We start from the raw sequence: 25,514 nt of genomic DNA, 5'->3' as shown, positions 1-25,514 counted from the left end.
TGACCTATTTTGGTATGCATGCTGACAGGCTCCCAAAGTTACATCCCCACATCAAGTGACACGATCCTAGGTCATAAAGTATCCGAGAAATGAACTCGGATGTAAACTTTAACCAAAGTCAATAAAAGCATGAAATGTAGGTCAAATTGACCAATTTTGGTATGGATGTTGCAGGCTCCCAAAGTTACACTCCCACATCAAGTTATATGATCCTAGGCCACATAGTATCTAAGAAATGAACTTCGACGTAAACTTTAACCAAAGTCAATCAAGCATGAAATGTAGGTCAAATTGACCTATTTTGGTATGGATGCTGACAGGCTCGCAAAGTTACATCCCCACATCAAGTTACATGATCCTAGGCCACATAGTATCTGAGAAATGAACTCGGACGTAAACTTTAACCAAAGTCAATCAAGCATGAAATGGAGGTCAAATTGACCTATTTTGGTATTGATGCTGACAGGCTTGCAAAGTTACATCCCCACATCAAATTACATGATCCTAGGCCACATAGTATCTGAGAAATGAACTCGGACGTAAACTTTTAACCAAAGTTAATCAATGTGTACTTACATTTTTGATACTTACCAATCACTTGGTGTGAAAGTTGAAGGAGCCTTCCTTTTTCTCTTGCCAGTTTTGAGTGATACAACTTCTATTAATTCATTATTATTACAGGTTCAAGATAGGAATTAAATATTAAACAAGATGAACTGTGAGCTATTACTCACAAAAGTCTACCCCCGCTAACCATATCATTATAGGATCTGCAAGTTCGTAAACAGGAAGTAGAAGAGCAGCAGACCTGAAAACCACTTAAACAATACAGCACCCCAACCTGATACTTGATAACAAATATCTAATAGCTGTAATACATAGTAGTTGAGAAAAGTGTTACGAAAATTTTTCATTAATATCCCTGTCTAATTTATGTACTAAGTCCGTAAACAGGAAGTTGAAGAGCGACAGACCTGAAAACCGCTTACACAGTACAGCACCCCAACCTGATGCTTGATATCAAATATCAAATAGCTGTGATTCATAGTAGCAGAGAAAAGTCTTACGAAAATTTTTCATTAATACCCCTATGTCTAATATATGTACTAAGTCTGTAAACAGGAAGTAGAAGAGCGACAGACCTGAAAACCGTTTACATGGTACAGCACCCCAACCTGATGCTTGATACCAAATATCTAATAGCTGTGATACATAGTAGTTGAGAAAAGTGTTATGAAAATTTTTCATTAATACCCCTATGTCTAATATATGTACTAAGTCTGTAAACAGGAAGTAGATGAGCACCAGACCTGAAAACCACTTACACGGTACAGCACCCCAACCTGATGCTTGATACCAAATATCTAATAGCTGTAATACATAGTAGCTGAGAAAAGTGTTACAAAAAAGTGTTACGGATGGACTGACAGAGGACGGTGTTACGGCCAGAAATCGCCTTTAAATTGTAGCCAACAAAAGACACAAATCAATAGTAAAATTTAACAACATTTAATATACAAAAGTTTACAAAAGGTATTAAACAAATATTACTGTTAACTTAACTGTCAAAATATGAGTCCAATCTGTTATCTTTATCTGTATCCGGAAATCTTTCGGAATCCAATTTGAATATTACGTTCACTACTAATGTCACAATCCAGTATGATGTTGTCTTTAGAATAAAAGTGTCAATCCAAATGCTATGAATACTAATGTCTATCAATGTCTATGTCCAAGTTTAATTATGAGAGTTTAACTTTAGTGTCTGTATATATAGTGTTGTCATGGAAAATTCTAGAACACTCTATAATGGAACATTGTGGAAAATCCTGGAAAGTTTAAGGATCATTCTAGAAAGTTCCAATCATTCTGTGATTGTTCCAGTGATTCCTAAACTGCACAGTTATAAGATTATTTGGTAAACAACTATCAGGCCATACAACACAAATTAGGCCAACATAAATAAACATAATAATTACAATATCATAACACCTCCCCCCTTAAAAGAAGTTTTAGTGTAACAAAAACTTATCATGAATAATATGAACAAAAATACATAATATATACAAAGTGATTTAATAAGCTCTAGATAAAGCATCAGCTATTACATTATCTTTACCCTTAATATGTTTTACAATTACATCATATTCCTGTAACAATAAACTCCACCTAGTCAACCTCTGATTCTTGTTTCTCATTTTATGCATGAAGGTGAGAGGATTATGATCAGTATAAACAAGAATAGGATATACAGTGGGATTCAAATATACATCAAAATGTTGAAGTGCTGACAACATTGCAAAACACTCTTTTTCAATAGTTGAATAATTTTTCTGATGTTTATTTAATTTCTTAGAAAAATATGATATAGGTTTTTCAACATTATCATCTGTCTCTTGATATAAAACAGCTCCTATTCCTACATCGCTTGCATCAACGGCAAGTTTAAATTGTTTTTCAAAGTCTGGAGTAATCAGAACTGGACTATTAATTAAAAGTGATTTGCTATTTTCAAAAGCTTTTTGACAATTTCCGCTCCAGATAAATTTAGAATATTTCCGTAAAAGATGAGTCAATGGTTGAACAACAGTAGCAAAATTTGAACAAAATTTTCTGTAAAATCCAATCATGCCTAAATATCTCATAAGTTGTTTTCTATTTGTAGGAGGTGGAAATTTGGAAATAGCTTCCACTTTAGCCATAATAGGTTTTACTTGACCTTGGCCAACTGTATGCCCTAAATAATCAACAGTGGCCTGACAAAATTCACTTTTACCAAGATTAACAGTCAAATTTGATTTTGACAATCTATCAAAGGTATCATATAAATGTGTTAAATGCTGTTCCCAGCTATCACTACATACAATAAGATCATCAATATAAGCATAACAACGGTCTAAATCTTTTATAACATTATTGATCATTCTTTGAAATGTAGCTGGAGCACTTTTCATGCCAAATGGCATTACAGTATATTGAAATAAGCCATTTGGTGTAACAAAAGCTGATATTTCACGAGCTCTCTGTGTCAATGGAACTTGCCAATAACCTTTCAATAAATCAAATTTGCTCACAAATTTTGCTTGACCAATATTGTCAATACAATCGTCTATCCTTGGAATCGGATAGGAATCAGATTTTGAGACTGAATTTACTTTTCTGAAATCAGTCACGAAACGAAAAGTTTTATCTGGTTTTGGCACAAGGAGACAAGGAGAGCTCCATTCACTGTTACTCGGCTCAATAATATCATTGTCAAGCATATATTTAATTTCTTTTCTCATAACTTCAAGTTTGAGTGGATTGAGCCTGTAAGGATGTTGCTTAATTGGACAAGCATCTCCGACATCAACATCATGACAAACAGCAGTGGTTTTGTTTGGCACATCTGGAAAAAGATTTTTAAAAGAAAATACCAAAGTTTTTATTTCTTCTCTACGATCAAAAGACAGATGTGCAAGTTTTGAATCTAAATTTGACAAAATTTCTGAATTTTTCAATCTAACTGTCTCTTCCATAGTTTTACAACTAAAAATTGGTTCAATTACATCTGGTTTGTCATGATTGTTCTCAAATTTAACCATGCCTAAAGTGGCAACTGGTTTACTATCACATAGAACATTAGTACGCTCAAAATATGGTTTTAACATATTAATATGACACACTCTATTTTGTTTGCGCCGACCTGGAGTTTTTACAATATAATTCAAATCATTAATTTTACTCTCTATTGTATAAGGACCACAATATTTAGCCTGTAAAGGATGTCCAGGGACTGGCAAAAATACAAGTACCCTATCACCAGGCTCAAAAACTCTGTCCCTGGCATCTTTATCATACCATATTTTCATCTTGTTCTGTACATTTTTTAAGTTTTTCTGAGCAATTTGACAAGCAGTATACAATTTTTCTTTAAATCTAGATACATAGTCTAAAAGATTCAAGTCAGTATGTTCAGTAAGCCACTTTTCCTTAATCAATTTTAACGGTCCCCTTACAGTATGGCCAAATACCAACTCAAAGGGACTAAAACCAATGGATTCTTGAACAGCCTCTCGGACTGCAAAAAGTAGAAAGTGAACTCCATCATCCCAGTCTCTGTCAAATTGAAGACAAAAAGTTCTAATCATGTTCTTCAATGTCTGATGAAAACGTTCTAAGGCACCTTGAGATTCTGGATGGTACGCACTTGATCTATACTGAGCAATCCCTAACTGGTACACTACTTGCTGAAATAGACCTGACATGAAATTTGATCCCTGGTCGGACTGTATAGACTTAGGAAGTCCTACTAATGTGAAAAATTTGATAAGTGCTTTGACAATAGTAGGTGTCTTGATATTTCTTAGCGGAATAGCCTCAGGAAAGCGGGTAGATGTACACATGATTGTCAATAAATATGCAATTCCAGTCTTGGTCTTTGGTAAAGGTCCAACACAGTCAATTAGAACTCTGCTGAAAGGTTCGTCAAAGGCTGGAATAGGCAGAAGAGGTGCTGGTGGTATTTTCTGGTTAGGTTTACCAACAACCTGGCATATATGACATGATTTGCAGTATTCTGCAACATCATTTCTAAGTTTAGGCCAGTAAAAATGCTGCAAGATCTTAAGGCAAGTCTTCCTTATACCTAAGTGTCCAGCCAAGGGGGTGTCATGGGCAAGACCAATAATTTCTTGTCTATAAACTTTAGGCACCACCACTTGGTATATCACTCTCCATTCCTCCTCTGGGGTAGCATCAGGAGGCCTCCACTTCCTCATTAAAATACTGTCCTGATGGTAATAGCATTCGGCCACTTTGTCTGCTTCCTCCTGTGGTTGAGCCCTCTGGCTGAGCTGAAGAACCTCAGGGTCTTTATGTTGTTCTTCGAGTAAATTATTTCGGTCTAATGAATGGCTGTTCACATCTGGCCATGGCATAATAACATTTTTGTTAACACTAGGTGGTTTTATAATAGCCTTTTCTGAGTTACCAGGATCTTCAATATCAGCTATAAAAGTGTCAGAAAGGTCCATGTAATCAAACTTGTCTTCTTGCAAATTCTCATTTTGTTGTTTTCTAGCCATCGCCCTAGTAACAACACAAGCTGGATACAATTCAGCATCATCTTCAGGTGATTTAACATCCACCACCGGTTCACTGGTAACAATTGGTTCTGCAACCACTTTGTTCCTAGCTAGATCATTTCCTAGCAATAATGTAACACCCTCAACAGGGAGATTAGGACGAACACCCACAATAACTGGTCCAGTTATCAAATCTGACTTCAGATAAATACGATGGAGAGGAACATCTATACAACCCATCTCTACACCTTGTAACAAAACGGAGGCACCAACAGAAGTCTTCTCGGACAAAGGCAACACACCTTCTAACAATAAAGACTGAGAAGCTCCAGTGTCTCGTAAAATCTTAATAGGCTGAAGAGTGGTATCATCAACAATAGAAATAAACCCATCAGACATAAAGGGTTTATATTCCTCCATGTAATCACAAAAACTGGACTTAAAAGCCTGACGCGCAGGGCATTCCAATGTACTGGTAATATAAGGTGTCGTACAAGCACTGGTCTTCGGCTTATTATCTCGTTCATTCTTCTTCTGAAGTCTAAAACAATCAGCCATCAGGTGACCAATCTTCTTACAATAAGCACAAGTCAGTGACTTCTTCTCAAAAGTATCAAATTTTGGACTAGACATATTATAACTGGACTGACTCTTATTCTGTGCAACAGGCTTACTATCAGTACGCTCAGTGCTTTGATTTTTGTAATTTCCACTTGAAGTATTAACATTTTGACCCTTGAAACTTCTTTTATGTGAAAGAGTATAATTATCTGAAATAACAGCTGCATCATGTATTGTCTCAACAGTTTTGTCGTCTAAATGTGTTTTTAAGTCTAAATGAACACATTGTTTGAACTCTTCTAATAACATCAATTGTCTTAGGTTATCAAAATTGTTATCTGTTTTCTTTGACGTAAGCCATTTATCAAATAGATCTTCTTTTTCCCGAGCAAATTCCACATAGGTTTGTGAATCAAACTTTTTATAAGATCTAAATTTCTGTCTATATGCTTCTGGTACTAGCTCATAAGCTTTCAAAACTTCCTGTTTCACCGTGTCATAATCGGAACTTTTTTCTGATGGAAGTGCGGAGTATATTTCAGCGGCCTTACCCTCAAAAACACTCTGTAGCATTGTAGTCCAATATGGCTTTGGCCAATTCAAACTACAAATGAACTATGAGCAATTTTCTCAAACTGTGGAAAATATTTATCGACTGTTTTTTTCACAAAATATTGCTGCATCAAAATATTCTGATTTCGACTGGACTTTAGTGTTGCTTTCTTCTTTGACCATTTCAATTTTCATTTTCTCCATCTCTAGCCTTTCCCTCATTTCAAGTTCTTTTAATTTAAATTCATCTTCTTTTTCCTTTTTATCCATTTCCAATCTTTCCTTCATTTTCAGTTCTGCCTGTTTTAATTTAAATTCATCTTCTTTTCTTTTCTCCATCTCCTTCAAATTCATTTCCAGTTCTTTTAGTTTGCGTTCATGTTCTAATTCAAGCTGTTTTAATTTAAAGGCGTCAATATTTTCGACCTTAAGTTCAAGAGCCTCTTTACCTAAAATTTCTGCGTCAACTAATTTGTCTATAACCAAATTTTTTATAATTTGTTTTCTCATAGATACTTTAAAAACTAATTTCAGTTCTTTAGCAAGCAACACTAATTCCTCTTTCTTTAAATTATCAAAACTCTCCAGGTCTGGCGTTTTCAAAAAATTACCGGCATCAAATGCCATTTTGTAGAATTTTGTTGGCTAGTTATAATAAAAATATTGAATAAATTTTAAATAAGATATTTTCGTTCTCCCGGACGAGCCCCCAATTTCTGTTACGGCCAGAAATCGCCTTTAAATTGTAGCCAACAAAAGACACAAATCAATAGTAAAATTTAATAACATTTAATATACAAAAGTTTACAAAAGGTATTAAACAAATATTACTGTTAACTTAACTGTCAAAATATGAGTCCAATCTGTTATCTTTATCTGTATCCGGAAATCTTTCGGAATCCAATTTGAATATTACGTTCACTACTAATGTCACAATCCAGTATGATGTTGTCTTTAGAATAAAAGTGTCAATCCAAATGCTATGAATACTAATGTCTATCAATGTCTATGTCCAAGTTTAATTATGAGAGTTTAACTTTAGTGTCTGTATATATAGTGTTGTCATGGAAAATTCTAGAACACTCTATAATGGAACATTGTGGAAAATCCTGGAAAGTTACAACGGAAGTTTCTGGAATAACGTAGAAGTTTAAATTACGCATCTTTTATAAGGATCATTCTAGAAAGTTCCAATCATTCTGTGATTGTTCCAGTGATTCCTAAACTGCACAGTTATAAGATTATTTGGTAAACAACTATCAGGCCATACAACACAAATTAGGCCAACATAAATAAACATAATAATTACAATATCATAACAACGGACTGACTGACGGACGGACGGACAGAGGTAAAACACTATACCCCCCCTCTCCTTCGGAGCGGGGGTATAATTATTACTGTTAATTTACTTAGCTGGCACTGATAACGGTAATTAAAGAGAAATTTAAAATATGACAGGTGTGTTTTTTCTTTTATATTGTCTTAATTACATGTACTTAGCCAAGTGGCATTTATAACCATGCTAATTTTTATTCCGATTAAGTTGATGCCCTGACCTCTTTTGATCTCTAGTTAACACTTGCCAATAATATAAACATACAGACCATGAAAAGAAAACTTGTTAAGTATGAAAATGGGAAAGAACAAGAGCAAAGTCGGCTCTGGACCTGCAGCGCTGGCACTTCATGGAAACATAGGTGCTTACCAATCGCAGCATAATAGTATGTAGCATTGGATAATAAAGGGAATTGTGAAAACAAAAGGAAATTGAGTACAGGTTTTTTATATATAAAATGCAAGAAATATGACAATTTTAGCATGATATACATCTATTAAATTTTGGCCTTGGCAGCCATGTTGGTTGCCCGTCAAGGACTACGGATATAATTTTAAAAATAGATACCATAAGGATGATTGTGGCCAAGATTGGTTCCATTTGACCTGGTAGTTTCAGAGGAGAAAATTATTATTTGCGAAATTTTAACCCTCGCTAACACTCGGGATTAAAATTTTACACAAACAATGCAACCCATGTTAAAATCTCTGATAAACCATGGCTGCCATGAATTATTTCTTAGATAGTCAAAAACGTTAAAATTGGCCAAAAATCATCATTTATGGGCAATAACCCCTTTGCGAGGGCATCCGACAATTTTGGCATAAATGGAACTTAGGTAGATTTTGACATTCTGAACATTTTTGCATATGTCAGATTTTCTCTATCTGCAATGGTTTTCAAGAAATTAGTCAATATTTGCATTTTACCCCTATGTTCTATTTTTAGCCCTGGCGGCCATCTTGGTTGACTGACATGGACATCATACCCTAAGGATGATTGTGGCTAGGTTTCGTTCCATTTGGCCTGGCAGTTGCAGAGGAGAAGATTTTTGTTAAAAGTTAACGGACGACGACGACGGACGCCAAGTGATGGGAATAGCTCAGTTGATCTTTCAGGTCAGGTGAGCTAATAAAAAGTGAAAGGGAACCAGGCATTACAAATTCCAGCCTAATTTTAAAATTTCAATTCAATCGGATGAAGCATTTTTGAATTAGTGTACAACATACAAGAAAAACGCATTTTTTTAACACCAAAGTCCCACAACTCTAGAACAACATATAGAAAAATCAGAAAAAAAACGAAAGAGAACCAGGCATTACCTATTCTAGCCTAATTATAAAATTTCGGATTAATTGGATGAAGCATTTTTGAGTTACTGTACGACATTCAAGAAAAATGGCATTTTTTATAAAAATCAAAGTCCCATACTCTGGACACATCGCAAAATTGGAAAAAAACAAAAGGTAACCAGACATTACCAATTCCAGCCTAATTTTAAAATTTCAGTTCAATTGGATGAAGCATTTTTGAATTCATGAACAACATACAAGAATAAAGAGCTTGGCCGAGTGCACCATGATACGACCGCAATGGTCGACAAGTGTTCATTTGGGCAAGTGTTGACACACTTCTAAAGTGGACACAATAATATGCTTGACACAGTAATTTGCTGGACACAGAAATTACATTAGTACTAAAAAGCACCACTTTGGCCCCTAATAGGTTGGAAGAACTGCAAGTCCTAGCTCAAATCTGCTAAAATTCTCTATGTTGGAAATTTCATAAGGACTCTAAAGAAGAAAAAAAACCTTTGAAATCGGACGAGAAATAAAAAAGTTTGTTTTTTGGGATTGAGCACCACTTTGGCCCCTAATAGCTCGGAAACGGTACAAGCTACGTTAAATCCGTCGAGACTCTACCAGTGCAAAAGTTCATAAGGAAAACAATGAAAAATGAAAAAATCAAAATGAAAATATGAAAATTAAAAATTTCATGAACAAAAAAGAGAAGTCCGTTTTAGCCCCTTTTAGCTCTGAAACCTTAAGACCTAGCTCAAATCTGTAAAAATTCACTTTGTTGGAAAAAATATGACTACTTTTGACATAACTGAAAATCGAAATTGTCAATTTTATTTAATATAAAAAGAAATTCAGGTTTAAAGATATTTTTTAGCCTACAACTTTTGAAAATTTACTGGATTTTTTTTCCTTAAATTGACGATTGTTGTTGGAAGGGACTTGGACAATATTCATGACATGGTCAAATTACAACTAGATGGAAAATTAGACGCCTTTTTCGTGCCACCGTGACAATAAGTGAAGGGCATATTGTTTATACTGATCCATCTGTCCGTTTGATGTTTTAGAACAAAATAAAACATAAATTATGGATGGATGGACAACAGACAGACGATAAATAATGGATGAAAATGCTTAGTGATGGCAAAAACTTGCAAGCCTTTCAGGCTAAGTGACCAAAACAGAAACCAATAATACAAATCAGCAATTCTTACTTTTCTTGTTTTCTTGCTTTTCAGCTACTTTACTGCTGCTTGGAGTATATATTTTTCTAGGAATTCTTTTCCTTTTTGGATAGGAAATTGGAGTTTCCATTGTTGGTAGATCTGCAAAAGATGAATATCATATTTGACAGATGTTTCATTACCAGGACCAAAATAAAAAAAATAATGTATGATCTGACAAAAAAAAAAAAACAAGCTGTGTCAAGTCTTGTATTGCTGTTTTATATTTCAGAATATTTATGTGTCCGTGTCGTTACCAATTCCACTCTGAATGTAAATCATAATAATTTTGCGCTTGACACGAACCAGCTAGTAACTATTGCAAGAAAGGTAACTAGAGGCTCCAAGGAGCCTGTGTCGCTCACCTGTTTTCAAATTTGTCTAAATCTTCCTTTGAGGATGATTTCAGACCCACTGGCTGTATTTTTTAGATCTTGTCCTACTTAACATTTTTGCTGTTCAAACTTTCAATATATCTATAACAGTTTAAAAGATACTTTTTAAAGCACTAAAATCGGTGAAAATATAAAAATAGAGGATATGGTAATAAACAAGTAATAAACATTTAAGGGCAATAAATCCAATAACAAGTGGTCATTTGAACTGTGTGTAGAGCTTTTATTGCTGAACATATTTGCAATCTAAAATATTTTTTTTTCTATCTATAATCACTGTGCTTAAACAGCTGTGGGTAACTTAAGTTACCCACAGCCCAAGATGGCGCAAGACATCTTCTGTTTATATAGATTTTAGTTATTTTAAAGCAAAACAAAGTTGTTTAACGAAGATAAAGCTTTCAAGAAGATGTATATCAGTTTCGCCCGCACTAATAAAAGTAGAAATAACTTAAGTATAAAACAATAAGTCGAAAAACAACTGATTTTAAAAGTCCAAAAGAGGTACGTAACTTTTACAAGAGATATCCGTAACTTTTTTTACGTAATTTACAGAGATGTCCGTAACTTCATGATGTGTCTTTAACTTTTCTCAGAATTTATATTGTTATACACAAAAATATAAAGGTAAGCTATGAAATATCGTAAGTTGGTATACAACTACATTTAGTTACAGTAAAGAGTAAAGGTTAACGCCTTACTTATTCCCAAAAACGGCAAGGGGAATTCATAGTCAGAAGTTCCAATTTTCGAAACGATCCCTTAAAGCAAAACACTAAACCCCTTCAACATTTTTTATTCTAGATTATATGTGATATCACTCTGTCTGTTTTACTCATAAAATTACAGCAACACAGTACTGCAACATACATTTTTACAATAACAAACCACGGCTGTCCTTCATCAACTAGTTTAAGATGAATATTAAGAAGCCGAAAAATCTGAACATGTAGCTTAAATGTTTTTCTTCTATGCGGTGCCAATATTCAAATTTTCAGATGAAATTACAAAAGGGAATAAACCGTACATTAATACTGAAACAATGAAAATATCTTAGCCTTATTTTTAAAGAAACCAGGACTAGTTGGGTTAATAAACTTTCTTCATTATTTACTTGTGTTACTCATCGAAACATAGTGCAATTACATATATGTAATTTCAAATAGATTTGCCAGGATCACATTGTTGTTTTTCTTCAAACAGTTGAAAATAAAATTTCTACTGGGATAATGATTTATTGAGTTCTTTGAAACCCTGTCTCTCCTTCGGTAGCTGTTAATAGTGGAAAATCACTGGTATAAAGCCGATGCCCGTAAATGCAGTTACGGTTAGCCGTAGATGGCATACGAAAATATGGGCATTATATTTTCTAGCTTTTAAGCCTATAAAATTGTTACAATTGTTGAATTTTGCAATTTAGGAAAAGGTCAGTGTCTCAAGATTTAATATAGACCAGAATCATGTTTATTATATGTCTAGCTATTTCATTTTTAAAGCTCTTAGTGAGCTGTAAGATGCGTGTACCTGCTGCTTTTTCTACAGTTTAGATGCCCTTAACTTGTAAAGCGGATGCGTGTAACTTGCAGATCTAATGATTGTAAATTGCAGTAGCTGAAATGCTGAAGTTTATTGCATGTTTAATGTACAAATTATCCTGTATTGGTACGCAATTTTATGTTATATTTTCATGAACGTAGAGAGCGTGGCACTCTTCCTATACGAGGCATCGGATTTAATGTCCCTAATCTGACCGGACCTGACTGTGTATTTGTACATCCAGCACAGCTAAACGGACCAAAGTTAAGCGCTTAAGTTGGTATTATCCCCATGTTTGTGAGTGTCATTTTCTTCGGTGTCCGTGGAAAAGGAAAACAAATGTCAGATCATTATGTATAAAGAATCCTTATATACGCAAAAATTATGCATCCAAAGGCTACAACAGAAAAATTACCCACAGCCAGAGTTTTCGGTTAAGAAAAGTTACGGACATCTTTTGCCATTTTTAAAATTGTTCTTACGCTAAGCTAAGACAAAATGCATTACATTTTTTGTTTTCAGTTGATTATTTTGCCTTAGATACAATACATTGACAACTTGTAAAGAATTATTAATGCGTAAATCTAAAGATATTTGATAAAATTAAAATCGCATTATTTTACGCCGCCATATTGGGCTGTGGGTAACTTAAGTTACCCACAGCCGTTTAAGCACAGTGATAATAGTTTATGAGATAATAGCCAAAAGCATTCAAATTTGCCAAAAACTGTCATTTATGGCCAATAACCCCTATGCAGGAGTATCCAACAATTTTGACATAAATATAAATTAAATAGATCTTGTCATTCTGAACATTTTTGTCCTTGTCACATTTTCTCTGTTTGCAATGAATGGTTTTTGAGATATTAGTCAATACAGTCGAACATGTTTTTCATTAACAGCCATATGTTTAATATATGTACTAAGTCCGTAAACAGGATGGCTTAGTATGACGGACGAAGGGACAGACAAAGTCCATGATTTGCTATTGGAAACCGCAGAAATTGGTAGGATCAAAATCTAAATTAGGAGGTGCACAATGGGAACATGTAACAAAGATTCTCTGACAGTTTCATGGAATTCCCTTCAGTAGTTTAGGGACGGAAGGATGAACGGACGGACACAACGAATACTATATACCCCGTTTTTTTAAGCGGGGGTAAAACTAAATAATGTATCAAATTATTACAATAAAATATCAATGAAAGACTCATTTTTTTTTTTTACAAAATTTTAAAAATAAAGATTGATAGTCATGTTACTGTAAAGGACAGTTGAAAGTATAATTAAAGAAATTGTTCATTGAAACTTTAGGCCAAATTGTAATATATGGACTGGCAGGCCACTCCAAAAGGCCCTCAGTGTCTTGAACTATTTCTTAAATATTGACCTTAATCACATGAAATATTTGTACAAGGTAAATAAATCCTTGTATCCACCTCATCAAAAGTCATAAATTGTATAATATACAATTATGACCTTCATGGAAAGTTAATACAGTCAAACCTGTGAAAACCGGACCCTGAGTAATCCGGTTTCCTGTCAATTCCGGCCGAAAATTAAAGTCCCACTTCCTTCCCTTAATATTCTTTGCAAAAATGTCCCTTGTAAACCGGACCCTGTCTATTCGGAATTCCGATCTAATTATCTAGTCCCAATACAGTAAATTACTTTAATTATTACCTGTCAAAACCGGTTTGGCCTTTTATCATAACGGTATTGATTGATGTCAATCAACTGATCAAGTCGACAGAGATCCGACCACTTTTGAAACGAAATAACTGCTATGGAAAATTAATCTTCAATGCCTACGGAGGAAACTTATGGACAGAAAAACAACTCGTGTTTATCAATTCAAACAATGTGGAGATTCCGACGCAAACAAAATCTGCGAAAGTGAAAATGAAGCGGACGAGCCAGAAACTTTAACTTCATATGAGTATTTCTTCACAAACATTAAATGTATGAATCATTTTTCAAATTCCAAAGATGATGGATTTCTTAACTTTCTCATACCAATGAGAGCAATGATTGAAGATGTTTCGTTCGTAGAAAAATGGTAAAAAGCAGGGACATGTCCAAATATATATTGTGTTCAAATCATCGGCACTCTAGGTTAAATAAAATTAGTTTCAGAATTTTCTATTATTCAATACACTAATTTATAATATGTCAGTAATCTACTGTACTATACAAGCTTATTATTTGTTAATTGCATGAAATATGCAGTTCTGTAAAATATCTGACGTCATGAACCACTGACTTCCTGTCAATCTGAAAACCTGAATAAACCGACCCACTGCCTAAATCGGCCCTTTTTGACGGTCCCAGAGGTGGCCGGTTTACACAGGTTTTACTGTATCCAAAATTGATAAATCGAGGAAGAGGTTATTTCCTGCGGGCATAGCCAAAGGGAAATTCCCCCTTTCGAGATTTAACAATTTTGGATATTAACTTTTCATGAAGGACATAATTGTTTTATTATACCACACTAAACATTGGACTTGTTTTAACCCATTTTACAAGCATCAGCGTAAAAGTTTCATTTCAAAAACTAACTAGTCTTTGAGACTTTCAGGAAATTTACCAAAGTTGGAATTGCAACTTTTGGAATCAGAGCATTTCAAAACATTTCATTAGTTTTTATGATATATATATATGGTAAGTCTTGTAGAATGATTCCAAAAATCAAGCAGTCTTTTTAAGACTTTCAGAAAATTTACAAAACTTGGAATTGCAATTTTTTGAAATCTTAGTGTTCCATGTAATTCCAATAAATAAAATGTAGCAAAAGAGATTAATTGCAAGTTAAATTTTGAAAAAATAATGAGTCTTTGAGACTTTCAGGAAATTTACCAAAAATGGAAATCTGAACATTCAAAAATATTTTGTTTGTTTTTGCAATGTAAGAATAGTAAGTTTTGAAGAACATTTTCAAAGATTTGCCAGTCTTTGAGACTTTCAGGAATTTTCTTAAAACTGGAATTGGCATTTTTTAAAAATCCAAGTGTGCATATCTTTTTATATGTTATTGTAAAACACAATTAGTTTCAAGGAACATTTCCAAAATTTAAACAGTCTTTGAGACTTTCAGGAAATTTACCAAAGTTGGAATTGCCATATTTGGAATCCAAACATACAGTATTGTTCCAACTGTTATACTAATACATAATAAAAAGCTTCGCCGAGCACAGCATGATACGACCGCAGTTGTCGACAAGTGTTCATTTGGGCAAGTATTGACACACTACTAAAGTGGACACAATAATGTGCTGGACACAGTAATTTGCTGGACACAGTAATTTGCTGGATACAGTAATTAGCTGGACACAGTAATATACTGGACACAGAAATTAAGACCCTTGTAGCAGGGAAACCGTAAGTCCCAGCTTAAATTTGGAGAGAATCAAACGGGTTGGAAATTTGTTAAGGAATCCAAACAAAAAAAATGTTGTAATTTGACGAGAAATAAAAAAGTTCTATTTTTGGAGTTAGCACCACTTTGGCCCCTAATAGCTCGGAAACGGTAAAAGCTATGTTAAATCCGTTGACATACTATCGGTGCGGAAGTTCATAAGGAACATAATGAAAAAAACAAAACCAAAATAAGATGAAAAATAAAAATTTGACAAACAAAAAAGAGAAGTTCATTTTAGCCCTTTTAGCCCCTTGTAGCTCAGAAACCGTAAGTCCTAGCTCAAATCGGTAAAAATTTTCTGAGTTGGAAATTTCATAAGGAATCCAAAGAAAAAAAACCCGTTGAAATCGGACGAGAAATAAAAAAGTTTTTTTTTTTTATTTAGCACCACTTTGGTCCCTAATAGCTCGGAAACGGTAAAAGCTACGTTAAGTCCGTTGACATACTATCGGTGCGGAATTTCATAAGGAACATAATGAAAAAAACAAAATGAAAATAAGATGAAAAATAAAAATTTGACGAACAAAAAAGAGAAGGCAGTTTTAGCCCCTTTTGGCCCCTTGTAGCTCCGAAACCGTAGGTCCTAGCTCAAATCGCTTAAAATTTCATGAGGAATCAAAAAAAAAAAACCCATTGAAATCGGACAAGAAATAAAAAAGTTCGTTTTTTGGGATTTAGCACCACTTTGGCCGCTTATAGCTCGGAAACGGTAAAGGCTATGTTAAATCCGTTGCAATATTACAGTTGCGGGATTTCATAAGGAACATTATGAAAAAAATTTGATTAAAATTGAACAAACAAGAATGTGTCCTCAGTACACGAATGCCCCACTCGCACTATCATTTTCTATGTTCAGTGGACCGTGAAATTGGGGTAAAATCTCTAATTTGGCATTAAAATTAGAAAGATCATATCATAGGGAACATGTGTACCAAGTTTGAAGTCGATTGGACTTCAACTTCATCAAAAACTACCTCGACCAAAAACTTTAACCTGAAGCGGGACAGACGGACGAACGAACGAACGGACGGACGGACGAACGGACGCACAGACCAGAAAACATAATGCCCCTCTACTATCGTAGGTGGGGCATAAAAATAAATCCTCTACATCATATTTAATATAAACACTTATTTTGCCCTTTTTGGCCCCTATTTCAGGAACCGGCGGGGGCATAACCCCCAAAAACAATCCCAAGCTGTATTTTGTGGTTATATTCCTTGTGTTAAAATTTCGTAGCATTTGCTCTATCAGAACTTAAGTTATTGTCCGGAAACCATTAATCTGGACGACGACGACGACGCCGACACCGACGACGCCAACGGACAGGGGCGATACCATTATACGAACGCAAAATTTTTGCGGTGGTATAAAAAGTTAGTTGCTTGGATCATAATCATACCAAAAGATGTCGCATATTAATCATTTGGTGGGAAATCATTTTGCCCTAAGGGCAAAGTTCAAAATTCCGAAACCTTCGACACAGACAACTTTCATAGTACTACTTATACACTTATAATTTTCTTGTTTCTACCATGAAAGGTGTAAGAGGAGTTCGTGCAGAATCGATTTTGTCATTATTTTTAACCCTTAGGAAAATGCCCTCAGGGCTTGCAGGCAAAATACCATGCCACTGCTAGACTTGGTACCCATAATGGGAGGTCATACTGTTGGAACCAACTTCCTATTGTAAATATTTTGGAAGATTTCACCATTTTCTGCCTATCTCAAAAACGAAATTTCGCTCATAAATTTGCCCTAGGGCATGAATTTCATACCCTGATCACATACTCTAACATGCTACCAAGTTTCAAGTTTCCATCATTTCTAGTTTCTGAGATTTTGCATGACATTACATACATACAAACAGACGGACTGCATTACATACATGACATAATCCCCCCGCTTTCGCTTAGCAGGGGGGATAAAAACAGCACTTGACAATATTTATACCCTCTTCTTCATTGATAATATTCTCTTCTGAATCGATGAACTGTTCCCTCTCAAAATCTTCTTCTGCCTCTACACCTTCCATCTGAGTATTTCTATCTTCTTCTCTGTCTATTTCTAACTCTTTCTCTGAATAAGGAAAGATATTTCATTAACTAACATAAATTGCTTACCTGGATAGTCTTAACCAAACATATCAATGGCTAAATATAGCAATTTTAATGCCGTTTTAATTTTTTGTGTGTGATCTATGCATTCTTTTAGTAACAATTTTGAAGATGACTGAATAAAAAAAAAACTAGAGGCTCAGGTGAGCATCAAGAATTGCCCATGGCAGCCAATTTTGTTGTCCAATCAGGACGAAATGAGGCAATTTTATAACAGACCTTACATAGATGCATCCTGCCAAGTTTGATTCCATTTAGCCCAGCGGTTTCAGAGGGGAAGATTAAAGTGTGATAAGTTATGATAGATGTTTCATGGTGGCAAAAGCTCACATTACCCTAATAATAATCTATAAAGCAATCAACAATGCTCATCTTTCATACATGTTGTCTGAAATAAATTAAATATTCTGCAATCATGGACTAATGCAAAACATATTACAATTAATCATTCAATTATTAAACAGAAATCAAAAACACATGTTTTTGAATTCACAATTCCATTTGTTTCTTTGGTAAAACTCTAAATTTACCTGAATCAGAGTCCAAAATGCATTGCAGTTGTTCTATTACCCTGGGCCTACTTATGACGTACTGCATCACCACAGATGGATTTGCATCTGCAAATCTGGTCCATTTTTCTTTAACTGAAAATATAAGATTTTCATCCAATGATAAACAGAGGACAGGTCTGAGCTTTTTTTTTGCAAAGGTTTATTTTGCCTCTCAAGCTTAAAATGACTTAATTGACAGTCCAAAATAACATTTGAAATTACAGATAATTTTATCAATACAAACTGAGGTGCTCAACAACCTACTTTGTTGACTACTCAATAACCTATATTGTGGTCAACACAGGAATTGTGTTACCAGTAGCTTGCTTCATACAGTAATGTGTTTGATATGCTTACTTTCTTGACAGTCTAACTTGCTTGCCACGATTATGTTGGTAGTTCACTATTATTGAAATATATTGGAAATCAGAATTAGAATAAACAGCTGCGCCACAAGTGCAATATACGCCCATTCCGAATTTTTTTTATAGTTCATTTCAAAACATATGCAGTGGAACCTGTCTTATCCGACACACCTCGGGACCAGAGAAATATGTCGGATTGGACAGGGTGTCGGAATACTCGGGTTTCACATTTGATAAAAGTGAAATAAGCATGTAAGATACAAACGTGGGCAATAACACCCAAAATAGGTTTTACTAAGGAGATCCTTTAAAGAAAAATAGTGTTTATGAAACATTACACCACGTCAAGTACGAATTCCCAAGATCTTGTAAATATTTAGTACGATAAATTTCAGTGAGATTGACAAGTTCTTAGAACATTTACAGTGTTAGTCTTCATCAATTGTTTAACTATTTTCCCAGTCATGGTTATTTGTATCATTTAGTCGGAATATCGTCTTCGACACTGGTCACATAAATTAAACTGTCAAAATGAAATCATTTCACAGTCCAATTAGCAATATTTCTTCGTCTGGATTTTTTTCCCCAACAATTTACTCACATTGAATTAAGAAAGACATTATGAAAAGTATGTATTAAGATTTATATATTTTCCATATGTTGTAGAAATGTTTTTATCCCGTACTGAGCCTCAAATTTCCTATCCGATCAATAAAAAATAACAAGATATTTGTGTACACAGGTAATGGATTAAATTACCTTTAATAAAAATGCATGAAATACACCTGACTGAATTATGATTACCTTGTTTATAAATTGATTAAGGAGATCAAAGGGTCGGATTAAACAAGTATAATTAGAGTACTTATGAAGGCTGGGACTTGAAAATGCTGTCGGATTACGGAGTAGACGGGTGACGGAATACAGAAGATTTTTTAACAAAGAATGTTAAAGAAAACTTTCGGGACCAGTAAATTTTGTCAGATTTCACAGGATGTCGGAATATTCAGGTGTCGGATTAAGCAGATTCGACTGTAATTATCAGATCATGTCTATTTCAAACAAAACAAAAGAAGAAACACTATGTGAATTTTAAAAGCAAACAGACAATTATTTTTATAAAAATAAAATTTAATAAAATAATGAAAAAAATAATAAATTAAATATAGAACCAAAAAAAATCTAAATGAAAATAGGAAAAAAATATTCTTTAGTTATTCACAAAAAAAAAGTAAGTTACTTAGTCCGCTCCCAACTCCAGAACTCTAAAAGGACAATAGGGAAAATAACAAAAACCAAAGGCATTTACTCTACATAGGACCTACATGTAACATCATGTTAAAATTTAGTAAGAATTGGTCAAAGTAAACTTGAGTTTTTGTGAAAAATGTCAATTTTCAATGAACAAAGTCCCATAACTCTTGAACGACAAAAGTGAAAATCAATGAACCGTAACAAGACTCAAACTCAATCTGTAACATCAATAAATATCTATATACCAAAAATCAGTTCAATATCTCAAGGTGTTTAGTAAAAAAGTCTGGAAAACTGGTTGTTGCGCAACAAGTCAGAATGACAAACAAGGGTAAAACTATATGTCCCGACCACTTTGTGGCGGGACATAAAAAAGTGCTGAAAACTTCAAATTCACTGTAATTTTCTAAGTCCGAGGGCGTAACTTCCGTAAAAATTATTCAACCACAACCAAAGTAGAACTTAATCTGTAACTTCTCATGATAAGACCACATACCAAAAATAAAATCAATTGGTTGAACATTACAAAAAAAAGTGTGGAATACTTATAATTCACTGTAATTTTGTATGTATAGAAATATTTTATATTTTGGGCCACTTTTACCTTTAACCTATGTCTTTTACTTTTTATTGTTTTGTATGTTTTATATTTGGTTTGTTTAGCCCCACTGCCAGTGGTTTTACATTTACAATTTCTTTGATATTGAATTTTTCTATGTCCAAGGGCTGTAGCTTCCGTGAAAATCATTGAACCGTCACCAAACTCTAACTTAATCTGTAACTCTTCATAATAAGGCTACATACCAAAGATATTATCATTTGGTTGAAGCATTACCAGAATAAAGAGCTACGCCAAGCGCAGCATGATACGACCGCAGTGGTCGAACAGGTGTTCATTTGGGCAAGCATTGACACACTACTAAAGTGGACACAATAATATGCTGGACACAATAATATGCTGGACACAGTAATATGCTGGACAGAGAATTCTGATTAGTAATAAAAAAACTTTTTTTTGGTTTTTTTTTTATTTAGCACCACTTTGGCCCCTAATAGCTCGAAAACGGTAAAAGCTATGCTAAATCTGTCGTACTCTACTGTTGCGAAAGTTCATAAGGAACATAAAGAAAAACTAGAAAATGTGTCTGTAAGCCACAGATGCCCTGCCATTTAGATCAATATGAGGTTCCATGTTCTCTCATGTAAAAATTGACCAAAATGCTGCTGAAAAGAGCTGTATGGCAAATTTAAACCAAAGTCACTCAAGCATAAGATATGTCAAAGTGACCAAAAAGAGGTCAAACTGTGCTGCACTGTGCAAGAATACTACAACAGTGTAATATCATTGATACACTACCACAGATTCCGAGAAATGGCAGTAAATGCAAAACTTGACCAAAATCATTCAAGCATAAAATGTAGGTCATGGTATTCTAGAAGATGCTGAACTGTGCTGCACTATGCAAGGACACTACAATACATTAATATCATTGATATACTACATTAGGTTCTTGAGAAATAATCCTCGACACAAAACTTTACCAAAATCACTGAAGTATAAAATGTAGGTCATAGTGACCAAAAAGATGCTGAACTGTGCTGCACTAAGCAAGAACACTACCAATAGTCTAATATCATTGATACACTACCATAGGGTTCTGAGAAATGGACCTATACACAAAACATAACCAAAACCACTGAAGCATAAAATGTAGGTCATATTGACCAAAAAGATGCTGAACTGTGTTGCACTAAGCAAGAACACTACAACAGTCTAATATCATTGATGCACTACCATAGGGTTCTGAGAAATGGACCTAAACGCAAAACTTAACCAAAATCACTCAAGCATAAAATGTAGGTCATAGTGACCCAAAAGATGCTGAACTGTTGAACTGTGTTACACTACATAGGAACACCACAGTGGTGAAATATCATTCATATATTACAATAGGTTTCTTCACAATGGTCATTTATGAAAAAAGTTATTGAAGTCAATCAAGCATGAAATGTAGGTCAAATTGACCCAAATGTTGTTGATCAATGTAGTACTATTTAAGAAGAATATACTGATGAAATATCATTGGTACATCATTATCACATTCTGAGAAATGGACCTTAACGCAAAACTTAACCAAGATCGGGACAGACGGACGTACATACGTATGTACGGACGGACAAGGGTAAATCTATATGCCCCTTTCACTTCGTGGCGGGGCATAAAAACAAAACCAAAATAAGATGAAAAATAAAAATTTGACGAACAAAAAAGAGAAGTCTTTTTTAACCCCTTTTAGCCCCTTATAGCTCAGAAAATGTAAGTCCTAGCTCAAATCTGTTAAAATACACTATGTTGGAAATTCATAATTTGCTGTTATACATTTTGAAATTGTTTAAAACACTAAGGTTTTTCTACTTCAAGGCATAGGATTTCCTTGGTCTTATTTTGGTGCCCTGTTTCGGTATATTTTGGGTTTATAAGCTCTTCAACTTTATAGTGATTTTGGATTTGCATAGTTTTAGATACATGTAAGAGCGTCACTGATGAGTCTTTTATAGACGAAACGCGCGTCTGGCGCAGAAAAAATCTTGCCTTGAACTTTGATGTGATTTTTTTTTTTAACACCATGATGGTTTTCACTGCTGGTGGAGGTATTCTTCCTAGAGGTTAACCCGCTCCGCTAGTCAACACTTCGGTGCTGACGTGATTCATCAAACTAAATGTGCTGTTATAAATTTTGAAATTGTTTAAAACAATAAAGTTTTTCTACTTCAAGGCATAGGATTTCCTTGGTCTTATTTTGGTTCCCTGTTTCGGTATATTTTGGGTTTATAATCTCTTCAACTTCATAGTGATTTGGATTTGCATAGTTTTAGATAAGAGTGTCACTAATGAGTCTTTTATAGACGAAACACTCGACTGGCGCAGAAAAAATATTGCCTTGAACTTTGATGTGATTTTGGTTTTTTTTTGACTGAAAATGTAATTTTAAGAATTGAATGCAGATTTTGCATTTTATGGGCGTGTAAAAGCGTTGACCGTGCACACATTTTTTGTATGAAGCGCTTCCACGCTTTATATAAAATGTGCTTCGGTCAACGCTTTTACACGCCGATTAAGTACAAAAAATATGCATTCAATTCTTAAATCAATGTGCATATAAACATGATAAACATCATAAACTCACAAGATTCCACAGGTGCACACGTCTTTCTTGTTATGAAATTTTTTATCCAGGTGTAAAGTCTATTCTTTTCTTTCCTTTTCCTTGAATTCTGTCCACAACTGTCCTTCTCATCTAGAGGGGGACTGTCATACTTGGTTCCTACTTCCTAAAGATAACACACATGAAAATCAATATTCAGCAGTTACAAAACTGTACACTAAATAATAATATATGTATGCAAGAGCAAAACAAGAAATCTGTGTGAACTGATGCTTATTAGTGATACTCCGCTCCCGAACTTTGGCGCTAAATACGGAAAATTGAATAATAGATAGAAATAAAATTGTATAATAATAACATCATGAAATAATGGGTGAGATATCACTGATGAAGATGCGTGTCAAAATTCTTTCAAATCTCCTTCCCAAGGGTATGAAGTTAAACTTGTAAATGTATCATGTGTATTGAGTCTGCAATGAAATTCTTGTTCCATATTAAATCTAACTTGAAACTATGAGCACAACTCTATACCCCACCCCTTTTTCCCTCTCACTTGCCTAACCCTATAAGTCATGAGACTTACATCTGATATCGCAAGAAGTTCATCTTCCAATGATACAACCACCTAGGCTCTACAGTACAAAAGCTATGCCAATGATACAACCACCTAGGCTCTACAGTACAAAAGCTATGACATGAAGAACATGAAGAAGAAAAGCTTTAAAAATTATAAAGAAAAAAGTGGATGACATTTTACTATCATGAAGGTCAAGGGTCACATTGACCTAAATTTGGTACGTGACACATCATCTTCGTTTTGCTATCATGAAGATCAAAGTCAAGGTCATTGTGACATAATTTCATTCGTGACACATCCACCTCCCGTATATGATTCATCCACATACCAAGTTTGATAATCCTACAATGTAGGTACTAAGGTACAAAAGTTCTGCTCAGGACAATGAGCAGGACGGATGGACAGACAGACAGACAGACAGAGGTGATTCCTATATACCCACACAAACTTCATTTGATGGGGTATAAAAACGTCAAATAATGCCTTCAAGTTTTTACATGATGTTAACAGTCTACAAACAAACATTTGGGACCATCTTATATTCTTACAGGGTATAAAAAATTGTCATGCATGTCCATCAGACAGTCTATATCCTACTATCATGACTATAGTACAAACCTGAACAATGTCAGTTTCTGTTTTCATTTCCAGATATATTTTTAAAATATATATCTCCAGGGGTGATGTCTTTGGTGTTTTTTTGATGACTTCCATCAATTTTTCTTCAAACAAGATAAATGGGGATGTAGGTGCCATGCTCATAAACTATAAAAAAAATAAACACAGATTTGTTACAACAATATCATCTTTTGAGGAGAAAAACGTCACATTTCAGCAATGCGTATTGCACACATATTTGTGTCAGGATGTTAATGCTACAGATACATGTAGTGAATGGGCTATTCCAGAAATAATCCATACCCCCCCCTATAGAAGGTATATGGGGTTCAGAAAAAAACCATGGAAAATTTGGGATGTGGTTCAGAAAAAAATCTGGAATTCCATGTCGGTCCTATAGAAGGCAAAAAGATAAATTAAAATATTCCATGGAAAATTATGCTGTTGTTATTAGAAAATTTCTGGAAATCCAGAGCATCCTATAGAAGGCAACAATAAAAGTTTAAAAATTCCATGGAAAATCTGGATTCTAGTCGCTTTCAGTAAACTTAAGATAAATTTGTGCTTGTATGTATATCTGTAGTTCATTAGGTAATTCTAAAGCCCTATGTATCTTTACAAACAATGTACCAGAAATTTAAAGTGGTTTAATAGGTTTTTGCTCGTTGTTGAAGGCTGTACGATATTCTTAAGTGGTTAATTTTGTATCTTTTGATCTCTGGTGGGGAGTTAGTACAAATAATTATGATGTCTAGGAAAGCTATTTTAAGCTTTTGCTTTGACGCCTTCCAGTGGATCAAAAGATGTGAAAATTGAAAAATACCCACAGCAGATGGCATGATTATCTTAACTATTGGAGAGTAGTCTTATTGGCAATTTGGAAATGATACCACATTTTATTATTTTAATACTACATGTATAAAGTGTGTCCATACATGTTGTAAGCCAGAGTTGTCAGTACTGAACTTAAGGCCGTACTTTAACCTATAATGGTTTACTTTTTAAATTGTTATTTGTATGGAGAGTTGTCTCATTGGCACTCACACCACATCTTCCTATATCTATTAAGTCTGAGAGTTGTAAATTTGAAATTGTTTGCAATAGGACCTAAAAAAAAATAAAAAAATGTACATTTGTTCATGTACCTCAGCTTCTAACATAACATTCAGGGGATATGATATTCATGTAGATATTGATAGTGATAATACTTCAAAAGAAATGCATACTTTCAACACCACATGACATGTTTACTATTACATTTGTAATCTTATTGGGACAATTCACAACTTCTAATTGGAGATTGAGATAATAATATTTCCCCCTCTTTTCTTTTACCATGGAAGTTACATGTACATGCATGTATATCAGTATATTGGTATTATAGAACTTGTTTGCTTTTTTGCATTTTCATAAAACATGTGTTATCATGGTTATGGTCATGGCATAAGGGAAAAAATTCTCAGAAAATAAATGC

General features: G+C 34.3%; 1 protein-coding gene across 6 annotated transcripts in view; it reads right to left on the bottom strand.

The window, feature by feature from the left end:
* Positions 1 to 25,514, bottom strand: part of LOC143059894 (uncharacterized) — a 41,761-nt gene that overhangs the window by 5,692 nt on the left and 10,555 nt on the right. For 2 of the 6 annotated variants that reach the window (XM_076233485.1, XM_076233489.1), the window contains exons 2-6: positions 24,041 to 24,187; positions 22,867 to 23,011; positions 18,039 to 18,152; positions 17,345 to 17,470; positions 10,034 to 10,144 (exon numbers count right to left, since the gene is read on the bottom strand). In XM_076233485.1, coding sequence (XP_076089600.1) covers positions 10,034 to 10,144; positions 17,345 to 17,470; positions 18,039 to 18,152; positions 22,867 to 23,011; positions 24,041 to 24,187 — 643 coding nt within the window. Of the gene's footprint in view, positions 1 to 576; positions 659 to 2,336; positions 7,312 to 10,033; positions 10,145 to 17,344; positions 17,471 to 18,038; positions 18,153 to 22,866; positions 23,012 to 24,040; positions 24,188 to 25,514 lie in introns of those variants that run through there. The other 4 variants (XM_076233487.1, XM_076233484.1, XM_076233486.1 and 1 more) reach the window with 4 other exon arrangements.

This window comes from Mytilus galloprovincialis, unplaced genomic scaffold (genome assembly GCF_965363235.1).
Source record: "Mytilus galloprovincialis unplaced genomic scaffold, xbMytGall1.hap1.1 HAP1_SCAFFOLD_40, whole genome shotgun sequence".
NCBI lineage: Eukaryota > Metazoa > Mollusca > Bivalvia > Mytilida > Mytilidae > Mytilus > Mytilus galloprovincialis.
This window is presented reverse-complemented; position numbering and strand designations above follow the sequence as displayed.